The sequence below is a fragment of the Ciconia boyciana genome, chromosome 10 (genome assembly GCF_034638445.1).
Source record: "Ciconia boyciana chromosome 10, ASM3463844v1, whole genome shotgun sequence".
NCBI classification, from domain to species: domain Eukaryota; kingdom Metazoa; phylum Chordata; class Aves; order Ciconiiformes; family Ciconiidae; genus Ciconia; species Ciconia boyciana.
Genome location: NC_132943.1, coordinates 38,865,428 through 38,877,674, shown reverse-complemented (window position 1 = coordinate 38,877,674; position 12,247 = coordinate 38,865,428). Strand labels below are relative to the sequence as shown.

Genomic DNA, 12,247 nt, shown 5'->3' with positions numbered 1-12,247 from the left:
AGACTAAGCTTTTCATGACTCATGTCATGTAACTTTGGCCATCTGAAAGTTTGGTGCTGAGGTTGAGTCATCTAGGCTCCCCCACTAGTCACCATAAAGCTAGAAAACTCCAGGGACAATTCAGCCTATCCTAAGCTATGCGTCTTAAGACAGATACTGCCAAAGGGTGATTCCTCACACCCTTTAATTATTAAAGGATTAAAGTTAGGAAGGACAAACTTCATTCCTGAGCACACCAAAGCAGGGACTTTCCTAACACTAACAATCAATGTTCCTGGACTTCACACCCCTAAGCAGTGCTCTATGTTGGTGGTAGGTGCTCTCAGGTTCCTGGAATGCAGTTCCTGGCCCTGGAGCACACCTTCTTCTTCCTGCTCTGAGCTTGGTGTGCAGGTTGGCTCGTAGCAGGCCTCCTGAGTGATGGGGATGGCAGTGATGAGACTGGCTTCCCGGCCCAGGCGCTTTTTCTCTTCCTCCTGCTGCAGGTTCTTCAGGATGTGTTCCGCTCGCTGATGGGAACGTGACACAGCTCTGGCTGAAAATGACTTCTGTCAGAAAGAAAGGCGAAGAAACACAGCCTGAAGCTGTTAGTTAAGATGCACACATCCTGCGTTTTTTTGCTAGAGACCTCAGTGACATTCAGCAACTCAGTTTCTAAATACAAATCAGAGTAGTGCTAGCAGAACAGAGATTCACCAGGAGACTCCTCTTGGAGCTATGTCTACAATAAGCCTTGGTGCAGGCTTCTCCCAAGAGACACCACATGAACCAGTGCAGAGAAAATGGTCTGTCAGACAGTTCAATCTTCTCTTGGAGAGAGAACAGCTGTGTGCTCCTAAGATCTCAGTTACTGTCTCTCACAGGAATATGATATGCAGCACAGTACCTCAGTAAACAAACAGAAAAGCCTTATGCCCATGTAGAAAATTCTGTGTGCCCTAAACAGACAGTGTACTACATTTTTCCCAGCTGAGGAAGACAAGAAAACTCAGAGTTTAGCCCACATCTTTTGGCTTTAGCTTCCCCCATGCTGCTGCAGAATAAAAACAGCTCTTACTTTCACGATGTCTCTGCTTACCGACTGATCTTCATTTATAGGATCTTGCACACTCCCGCTGCACTGAGGAACCCAGGGGGGATCAAACATTGGCACAGATGGCATCCCCAGGACAGGAGAAGGCAGAGTGAAATTTATACTTGGAGGAGGGATCTAACAAAAACACGAAAGACATTTTGTTACACTAGACCATTATTAATGTTGGTACTGCTAATTAAGCATGAGCACAAGTATCCAAGACATTAATTACCTCTGCAAATTTTTCCCAACTCCATATCTCACTACACCGTAACACCATGTGAGACAGCTTTCTTTCTTTCTCTCATGTTTTTCCTGACGTGTGTCCCCGTTACGCTCTCCCCATTTTATACAGGAGTTCTACACATCACCTCCCCCACTAGTGTGCCTTACAGGACCTTTTTTTTCTCTAAACAGATTTTCAGGCATTTTCATGGCAGCGTGTCATGACACATCTCTGCCACAAGGCAAGCTGTAAATGCAACATTGTGTTTCACGTGTCCTCTCTACCTTAAAGATCTGCTGTGCTCCCTCTTCCATCCTTGGCCAGACTTGATACCTGAACCTCCAGAGCGTGTGAAATTTGAGAATGGCATTCAGTCTTTGCACTGTCTCTGGGTGATGAAATTCGGACATCAGCATGTCAGAAACGGCCTCTGGCACTTTCACAGCACACAGCAGGAACATGGCAGCTGCAGGGAGAGAACATCTGATCATCTGTTTTCCTTAATAAAGCATCTATTTGGCAGAGAAAAACTGCAGCTGTACAAACCCCCACCAGAAGAAACCTAATCTTGGCTCTAGAAATGAGATCAGCAGTCTACCAGACCTCGGAAAAACTGTACTGCTTCATGAAACCAAGCATGCGTGATTCCACCTTTTGGAGCCACACAGCATTACGCGTGATGCTTATAAAAGGTTCTGGAAAACCTGCTTTTAAAATAAAACACAGTTTTGCTCTTCTCACTAAAATCTCAGTCGTGACTGGTTTAAAATATGGAATATCTCTTGAAGTAACAGGACTAATTCAGTCTGGCTTTCAAAGACTCTACTTCCGAGTGATTTCTGTGATGATTAATAAAGGCTGGTTTAACAGAAGCTCAGCCTTCCCCTCAGAGCAGGAGGCATTGCCCCAGTAGAGGTCTCACCTGTCTATTTTCATGGATAAAACCAAAAAGAAAAGTTCTCAGTTAAATGGGTACCACGCAATGATCACAATCTGCTTCCAAGAGAAAATGGAGTCGCTATGAATTGAGAGACAAAGGACCAGATCACAATGGAAAACAGCACAATAGAAGTTGAGCTGGCCCATAGTTGTTTCATTGGAGCGTATTTGAATAGAAACAGACATAGTCCAACTCCAGATGGATGGAGGCCAATTAATTTAGATGGGTATCTGAGGGGCACTGAGCAGGAAACAAAGCAGGGGGAGCAGTGTTGCTGTGGGAGTGCAGTGGGTGTCAGAGAGTCCATGGCTTCTTTGACCAGTAGCTCACCACAGATCATGGAGACAATTTCTCCTGATTTGGTGGCTGTTTCTCCACAGCAGAAAGAGGACATTTGCCATCGCGTTTGCCTTAACACTTATTCAGAAGATGCCAGGCATGAGAGCTGTGCTGATGGGAGGCAGCCTGAACATCTGCAGAAAAACACGGCTGCTCTTTGACTGCCTAGGTCCTGCCTTGCACTGCGAAGGCTCCCGTTCCTGCTCCGAAGTCCTGCTCCAAATCTGTAGGGACCCTCCTGTTTCACCAGCTCAGAGAACTTCCTACTTTTAGGTGTTTTCGATGTAACTAAGTCAAGTCTTAGTAGGGCTGATTTAAAAGTGTGAGCTCATACTGAAGTAACCAAAAAAAGAAATCCGGCCTTGGAAGAGGTCAGTAGATGGTGCTGTTGTACACTAACACAGGAGTTCTTTTTATCCAGCTTGTGGACAGCAACATTACAAGGTTTCAGGGTTTGACCTTGATGAATGTAATTTATGCTGGGGCTGAAATCACTCGCTACTAAAAAAGCTACTACAGGCCCTCAAATGGATTTTAATCCTCCCTTCAGGAAGGGGAGAAGGAGGAAGATGTATCTCAGGGGCTGCTTTGGAGGAGCAGCCAGATGGCACTCCTCAGGAAGAGCGGCAAAGCTTTGTTCCCTCCCCTGTGAGCCATGGTAAGCATTTGATAAGAGAGAAAAAGTATCCGAAATTACTCCCCCAGAAAGGGACTTGAAGGGGAGAAAGGAGTGCAGTTTCAGGCAGGTTGTTTCTCTTCTTTATTTTGTTCCTTTCTCTTCCTGTCTGCACATTTGGCCTGGGAAAGGCGAAGGTGAAGGGGAGAGCACAGAGAAGACCTGTGGGCTGAAGAAGTTCACTGTGCACTGGTGGAGCAGACGGAAAGTGAGAGAAGTGTGAAGAACATAAGATGTGGACTCAAACAATGGACTTCAGGGCAGAATTCATTGCCAGATGTGGAAAATGAAGGACTGGTAAGCTAGATTGAAGTGTGACAAAAAGGGGAGCGATGTCTGAGGAGCACTTCTAAACGCTTGCGTTGTTAGCAGCTTTTGATAAAAATGCCTGTAATTTAATCTTCAGTGTAAGAACACCTGTGATGGCTCCTGTAGGTGTGCAAGTCTGGGGAAGATGGCAATCTTGAAGCCATTTCCTTGGGTGCTGGGGGAGGAGAAAGGTAGAATTTGAAAGTTGTGGGAGATTGGCTTACAAACAAATTTGATTGCTTTAATTTATGCTTTATTTAAGTAATCTGTTTGTTGTGCGTGAGGGAGGTTCAAAGTTTCTAGGGTTGTGGCTCATGATTTCTGAACATCTGGCATTAGCAGACACTGGCTGTGAGTGTCTGGACAGGACAATAAGACTAGAAAGGACCTCCTGAGTCACATCATCTTTCACAAACTCTTAAACCTAAGCGCATTTGTTCTCTTTTCTGGTGGTTAGAAATCTTCTGTTTTCCAGATGAAAGAAGTCATAAAAAGTTCATACTCATCTTTATGCTACCATGGCTTAAATAATTCTTCCTCCTTGCCTGGTCTCCTGTATTTATGGAGAGCAACAGTATTCCCTCTTAGTCTTCACCTGAATCTGTTAAATAAATATCCTCATCATGTAGGCTCTTCATTCTTCCTCCTGTCCTAACAGTCTTCCATTGTACCTGTCCCATGTAAACGTCTCTTTCTTCAGTGACCAGAATTGTGCATGGATGTGCTATGTTCTAGGTAATTGTACAATGTGCTTTACAACAGCATTAATACTTTGAATCTCTAATGGAATACCTCTTCTGACACATCCTGACTGTATTTATTGTTTCCACAGCTGAATTCTACTCGGTCAGTCAGTCATCCTCTGCCCAACTGATATAGTCTGAATTCCTCCAAATCTATATCAGTTCCATGGGAGAATATCCAAGCTCATAACAGAACAATTCTTATTAGTTTGCAAGGACATAATCTTACACTTTGTAGTAATAAATTTCATCCCATGTCTGGAATTCCTTTTCCAAGGTAATACTCTCAGGTATATGATGTGCTAATCTTCTTCTGTCTTAAAGATGCCTCTCAACTATGTGTCATCAGCAAATGTAGTCTGCACAGTTTAATACCAAGTGGAAATGGAAAATTTAGATGAATACCATGCCATAAGACTACTTATTGAGCAATGCTTCTGTCTCCATGCAACCTGAGAATTTTCCTTTCAGCACAACAGAGGAGCTATGACAGGAACTGTCATCCACTCTCATCCCCTTTCTCAGTTTTTGTATCAGCCCTCAACTGGTACTAACAATTTGCATGAGGCAACATAACAAAATACTTCAGTAAACTCTGGACGGATTAAATCACTGTGTTTCCTCTGCTTAGAAAACCAGCTAAACACAAATACTAATTTTGATGCTCTCTAATCACCCACCACAACCAGGGGCTGAGAGATTGCCTTCCTAATCCTTCTGACCACCTCTTTTGTACAGAGCATAAAAACACATGAAGGTCTATGAAAGCCAAACAGCCCCCAAGAAACCCTTGGTGTCATTAAGACTCCTCCACTACAAAGCTGTCTTGCAGGGCCTGTGACCTACTGTGAGTTGTGCAGCCAGGGTAGCCATACTAAGTGGTTTTGTTCCCTTACCTGCTGCTCCAGCCATGTGCTCATCCACACTGAGCAGGAGCTCCCATGCTGCTGGCTGGATGTCCCCATACATCTCTTCTGTGAGGATAGGAGCTGCCTTGATTAGCAGTGACAAAGGTGCAGGGGAGAGGCTCATTACCTGCAAAAAACCAAGCCATGCCTTACAGCTGAGCTCTGCAAACTATCCACAGTGAACAACACACTCAGTAATTTTACCCTAGTTTTGGTCTGCAGATTGCCCACTGATAACCTCTAGTTTCAGCCATTTCAGATAATGCTCTATAGAAGAATGTTGCTTTCAGCCTACACTGAAAAAGCAGTGTTTGCAAGCTAGCTCCTTGAGTCTGTTGCTCATCACTCATGTCAACAAAACACTGATAAAGAGGAGAAAAGGAAAGCCAAACTCTCCCAAGGTGGTGCACAAACAGTGGTACAGATCCATGAAAATCTCACAGACTGCCAAGAACAGGCCTGCGGAGAGCCTGTTGCTTCTTCAGGAACAGTGAACAGGAAAGAACAAAGAAAACTATTCCTGTAAACTGATAGCTTGTATTTAAACACATCTGTGGATTTTTTAATTTTTTATTTTATTTTAATTTTTTGTATCCCCAGGTTTGATGCATGTGTTGCTATGGGAAGCCAGAGATGCAGATTGCGATTTAATGGAGCTACATGTTTAAAGGATTCTTTGATGGCGTTACCTTAAGAGGCTTAAATGTAGCATTACTCAGCTGGGGAAAACATACAGGGCTGAGCTGACTGATATTCAGGAACAACAGTTCTTCACACAGTCTTATAGATCCATATACATTCTCCTTCTTGTTGCAGTCTAACCTGACATCTATGTATCAGCTGCCCTAACTAGCATATGGCCTAGTCAGTACCTGGTGCCTGATGTATTTTAACATTCCAGAGTCCTTCTTCCCTTCCAAGTTGATATCAATCACTCTCTTTTTTAGAGAAGGAGTTCTCAAGCATGACTTGTCTGAGCACTGAAATGAAAAAAAAAGAAAGTGGAGTTGACATTTAGATTTCCCAAAACGTGGAAAGGGAGGAGATCATGCACAAGAGGAATTTCCATACACTAGAAGCTGTCTAGTACCAGAGCTGTAGCACAAAGCCTTCTCCTGTGCTGGCAACAGGCCTAGTATCAGTGAGATGACATATCTCATCCAATTTTCTTCTCTTTTTAACAATGCTTTTCCCAATAAAAGCTTAAGGCAGAAGCCAGTAAACCAAATGAGGAATGTGAATGTGCTCTGTGTAATCTTCACAGGTGGCACACCCATCTATTTCAGGAGAACAGTACTTTAAGGAGGTTAGAGGTAAAAAGTCTATAGCTTCCCCCTAAAAAATTACCAACGGAGGTGTTTACTGTGTACAACACTGATTCCTCTCAGCTACATTGTCTTGGTTTCACCTGGGATAGAGTTAATTTTCTTTCTAGTAGCTGGTGTAGTACTGTGTTTTGGATTTAGGATGAGAATAATGCTGATAACGCACTGATGGTTTAGTTGTTGCTAAGCAGTGCTTACACCAGGCAAGGACTTTTCAGCTTCCCAGGCTCTGCTGGGTGCACAAGAAGCTGGGAGGGGGCACAGCCCAACTGGCCAAAGGGCTATTCCATACCATATGGCGTCATGCGCAGTACAGAAACTGGGGGAAGTTGGCTGGGGGGCAGAGATCGCTGCTCGGGGATGGGCTGGGCATCGGTCGGTGCGTCGTGAACGGTTGCATTACTTTTTTTGGTTTTGTTTTTCCCTGGGCTTTGTTCTTCTTTCTCTCTCTCTCGTTATTTTCCTTTTCATGACAATTTCTATTATTATTATTATTATTATTTTATTTTAATTATTAAACTGTTCTTATCTCAGCCCACAAGTTTTCTTACTTGCGCTTTTCAGATTCTCTCCCCCATCCCCCTGGGAGCAGGGAGGGTGAGCGAGCGGCTGCGTGGTGCTTACTTGCCGACTGGGGTTAAACCACGACATACATTTATCTTCTCTTCTTCCTCAGAAAGTGTAAGTAACAACACATTTCAGGACTTGAGCTCACGCCTGCCTCAGAGTTGTCCCTAGCAGATTGGCAATGACAGTGATAATGACAAGTCCTTTTTATGTTCATTGTTCACAATACCAGGGAGTTTTCCCAGAATGCTAAGTTGCCACAGACTCTTCTCCTCAAGCTAGTAGCCTGCTGATTAACACAGGGGTCCTCGTTTATCAGACAGCTCACAAGCCCCATGGAGCACATAGCCAGGTCTGCATATTGCAGCTACCTCTAGCCTTTCATTCTGCAAGCTGTGAGAGTAAAAGAGAGGTTCCTCTGGAACCCAGATAAATGTGGAAATGGTGCCCATGCAGTCAGAGAATGACAACACTTGAAGAATACCAGAGCATGAGGAACCAGGATGAAAAGTCTACCATTACATAAAATTCAAAAGTTATCAACTGCTCTCCTGCAGTGAGGTCTGTACAAACACGGTGCATGTGCTTGTAGGAAACCTTATTGTCCCTCAACCTCTTTTTTCCTTGCTGTTGCTTAAAGGCTTTGATGGTTTGACAGATGACGAAATGTGTATCACTTTGCCTTGCAATTCAAAGTTGGAGATGAAACAGCACACAGTAATGCACAGTGTTCTTTTGCTGCCTTTCATGAACGCTGCCAGCTGCTCATCTCAAGCCTGCCTTCTGTAGAGGAAATGACTGCCTCTTTTTCTAAACAACTGATACACCACTTTTCTGTGTCAGAGGAAATATATGGGGGTTACAGTTTCCAGGAAAGAAGAATCATTATCTGTTGTTTCATCTGCTCTGTGCTTTGTTCCATACAAATACCCTTCAATTTTCTAACTTGATAGGAAACAAACAATCTGCTGGCTGATGAAGAAACATTATGAACTTGTCTCCTGCTCCTTCATTTTCCACTTACAGGGGTGATAGCCTCTTTACCCAACTGAAATCTTGATGAGAGTTTCATGAGCACTTTTGTTTTCAATGTTACTGCAAAGTAGTTGAATGACTCCACCATTACAATTATTCAGAATAACTGCAGTCTGGCAGTTGTGGTCAGGAATATGAAAGAATTAACCAACTGTTGACATGATTCAGTTGGTACCTGGGTGGGCACTTTACTGAAAGCAGAAATGTATTTCCACTGAAATTAAAGGCACCACTTATATGGCTAAAAAGGCACAATTTTGTTTGAATATCCTGCTGAACTGGTCATTAAAAGCGTGTCCCTAAAGAAACTCTAACATTAAAGACTAATGTGTACAGTTCTTGGAACAGCTCTAAGAGCTCAGACCTAAAAGAAAGAAATTATGCAAGATTCTACAAGAATTTCAAGAGTAATTACAAGAAGAAACATGAGAAAAGAGACTGGACTCCAGGGGCTGGTAAGTAGAGGCCATAAAAGAACATTAAAATTAAAGTCAGGTTATAAGCTTTTAAACAACCTTATCAGCAACTAAGATTCTTCCCAATCAATAGATTATGTTCCTTCCACTATGCTAAATGACTTAATGGGGTTTTTTTACAGCAGAGCTCTGTTTAGGAAGGGCTGTGTTCATTTTGTCATGAAAGAACTGTTTGAGTACATTATGCAGTCCTTGAAGGTAATTATGACCTGCATGGACAACCCCCAAAACATTCTGCTTTTTCCATCTACTCACTTCCTTTTGCTTTTTGCCTCTTGCCACACTGTTCAATGTGCTGTTTTCTCGCAGAGAGTCCACTGTGTCTCCATACAGGAGTTTGATGGCCCGGACAAGGCGAGCACAGGACCGGCTGTGATGGAGGTAGCAATGTGGGTGACAGTAGTCAATGTGGGTACATATGAAACTTTGCTGGTTGCATAATAGGATCATAACCTTGAAAAGAAAACAAGAGAATAGTTACCTATAGAAAAGGGAGTTACACACAGAACTGCGTAGGGCAGCCAGTGATGGGGACAGTCAAACTAACTTTTCCACATCCTAGCTGGGGAGGCATGAAGCTCAACACAGCTTTTTGAAAAGGTACGTGTGTCTGAGCAGAGCTCTATACTTGTGATTTACAAACTAGCTAGGCATGGCTAAAGAAACATCAGTGTTAACAAAGCAGACAAAGTGACAGAGCTGCTGTAGATGTGTATGTTTGGCTGGTGGCAAGAGTAAGGCTGAGGAAAAGAGTGTTCTCTCAGTTTGCAGAAAAGCTGTCGTACCGCCACTCTGAGATGAGGGCTTAGACTGGAAATTGTCAACTACTCAATCATCATTAAAGCTAGAAACCCACCAGTTTTGAGGGTTAGTTTCCTTGAAGGAATGGGAAAGGAAATGTCTCGGTATGCTCTCAAGTAGGAATAAACTGTGCCGGTTGTTCTGCATATGCTTCCCTCACTGTGCTTGGGTAGGCCCATGCAGCCTAGCTTTATGTTAGCTGGCTCAGTTACTATTTCTAGTGGTGCTGCCATATGGCAGCAAGGAGCTGTAAAACCCATCTAAGAAACAGAGTAAATATTTGGGCATGTAGCTATTCTGAGCCCTGCTTTGCTGCAGCAACACTGCTATTAGTCCCTAAACTAATTAATTAAAGACAGCCTTGAGTAAGTCTACACTTCAGTGACTGCTCTCTGGTGTAACTCAGAGGGTTTCTTCCCGGAGGAGCAGAGCTCAGTCCAGCAGCTCTTTGTACATTGGTCTTCCATGTCACACACAAACCCAGCCGCTTAGTAGCCCTCTGAGGAAAACACACAGGCATCCCCAAGCCATTCACACTGTAGGTCAGAACTGGCCTTTACGAGTCCTTCTCTTTGTCCCACAGCCTAGTGCAGAAATACCCAGAACTACCAGAAAGAGGCTATACCACCTTCTTGATCCATTTATTGTCTGTGCAGCTGCAGTCTGCTGGCTCTCTCAAGTAAGGCAGCCGCATCACTCTCAACCCTCAAATATTTAGGCTTCCAAAAAGTCAGGACCTTAATTTAAAACAAATCTACGCTGAGTATGTGGGATTCTTGTCTTTGCCTGCCTGTTCTGGCCTCATGTTATTTTGGGGTCAATCAGGAATAACTCAAGACACTAGTGTTGTATCAATGTATCAATATGCAAATGGTATAAATCTGATCAGCATTGTATAGCCTCTACCCAGCCTCTAGTCCACTGTTATAACTTGTAGTTATGGTACACTGACATAGAGTGAGGACATCACGCTCCAGGCTGCCGTAAAGGACAGGTAAAGGAAATGCTGGTGCATGCATAGAAGCAACTGGAACCAGTGATCCTTTTGAGTGGTTTTCTCATGACCATTAAGTAAAGCAGTTTTTTGTTTTGCCTGTAGTTTTAGTCACCATCCACCCACACCTTCTTTCCAACAAACAAAAAGATAAAGTTCTCATGTGATATTGGTACTGGTGTGGCATTAACTGGAACAGGTGATTTTTCAAATCTTCCTTTCTCCTATGCAGGCTAATCACATGTAAAGCAAGACAAACATCTCAAGTTCCCTGCAGTTTATGCCTTGTATTTATGAGTCCGTACATCCTCCCACATTGAGCAAAAGCACCATGATTTATCCTAAGCTGCTAGCTAGGGAGATGCCTTTTATCCTCTAGCAATTCATCGCCTAGTACACACTCTCATGTCTAACATATTCAGTTTAGTACACTGGAATTTCCAAATCTGACAGAGAAGTGGGGTAGTCCAGGGATGGAGGTACTAGCTTGAAAGACATGACATTCAAGTTCCCCACCCTGCCACCCTCTTCCAAAAAAGACTGCTTTTCAAATCAAGAACTGCTTCTGACATCACAGTATTAGATTAATCTTGTTCTTGCCCACACCCCATAGGAATGGGGGAGTTAAGAGCAAACTGTGTGAAATACTTGGCGGAAAGAGGGGGATATCAAGTCATTATTGGCAGCCATCTTTCCAAAAGGCAACTCAGAAGTCAAAAGGCATCTGTCCTCATACACACATGCAGGATACAATCAATCTGTGCACAGGGAGTCAATCCAACTTTTCTGCAAAGCATGTGCACATGGGCACACTGACCATACTGCACCATCACAGACTGTCATGAGGCAACAGAGGTAGAGGTGTACAGTCCTTGGATATCAGTGGATTGAACGGTGTAGACTTGCCCAACTGACTTTTGGCATGTCTAAATCATGGGTACAGAGATCACCAAAATGGATGTCTTAGGTCCTGCATGACCAAACCACATATCCAAACCACTGTTGCACTCCTTGTCTGTTGGATAGAGTCAAAACTACACAAGACCCTGTTGGGTTAGACATTATGGTAGAATACATCTAATGGAATCAAAGAAAATGTTCCAAAAGTATTTTTTTTCCCCACAAGGTGCATAATTAAGCTCATTGCCATAGAGTTAATGGAGACAAAAATATATAAATTGGCTCAAAAAGGGGTTGGAAAAACTCCCTGAGGAAAAATCTTCTGGTAGTTAGTAAACATAGTGGTCACCACAGCTCAAGTAGCTTCTAAAATACCATTTCCCAGAAGCTGGGAGCCCAGCTCACACTGAAGCCCATCCTGTTACTCTTCCCGAACTACCCCCTACTAGCCATGCTGGAGATAAGACACTGAGCTAATAGATTTTTCAGCTGAGGTAGCACGGCTGTCCCTGCACACCCAGAGAGAAATAGTCCCTTTTCCCTTACAAACTAAATATATGAAGTGGACAGAGGGAGCAAGACAAAAACTTTCTGGTTTTAGTCTATTTTAGAAATGGCAAAGAGACAATTTCCAAAGGTCGCAGCTTACTTACACTTGAGATCCTTGATGCTACCTGGAGAAAGCACAGATTGTGATCTGGTTATTGCCAGCACAAAGGTTTTCCTACTGAAAATGCCATCCTTAAGAGTGCTGCTGGCGACTCATACTTACATGCAGCCATGACATGTTCCGATGATAGTTCTCCTCCGTGCCTGTGTTGCTCAGCACCTCGGGCTCAATGCTAGGTTCGCTCGCGCTCCAAGGGCTCCCTTCTTCAAAAGAAAAATACCCAAAAGGTGGTTGTTTTTATTGCTTCCTATGTGCTTAAAGAC

At 43.4% G+C, this 12,247-nt stretch overlaps 1 protein-coding gene across 3 annotated transcripts in view; it reads right to left on the bottom strand.

The window, feature by feature from the left end:
• UNC80 (unc-80 homolog, NALCN channel complex subunit) overlaps positions 1-12,247 on the bottom strand; it is a 131,877-nt gene that overhangs the window by 51,462 nt on the left and 68,168 nt on the right. For all 3 annotated transcript variants that reach the window (XM_072874364.1, XM_072874362.1, XM_072874365.1), the window contains 7 exons: positions 12,087-12,187; positions 8,875-9,072; positions 6,089-6,196; positions 5,205-5,343; positions 1,586-1,767; positions 1,079-1,210; positions 362-548 (listed from right to left, as the gene is read on the bottom strand). In XM_072874364.1, coding sequence (XP_072730465.1) covers positions 362-548; positions 1,079-1,210; positions 1,586-1,767; positions 5,205-5,343; positions 6,089-6,196; positions 8,875-9,072; positions 12,087-12,187 — 1,047 coding nt within the window. The remainder of the gene's footprint in view (positions 1-361; positions 549-1,078; positions 1,211-1,585; positions 1,768-5,204; positions 5,344-6,088; positions 6,197-8,874; positions 9,073-12,086; positions 12,188-12,247) is intronic.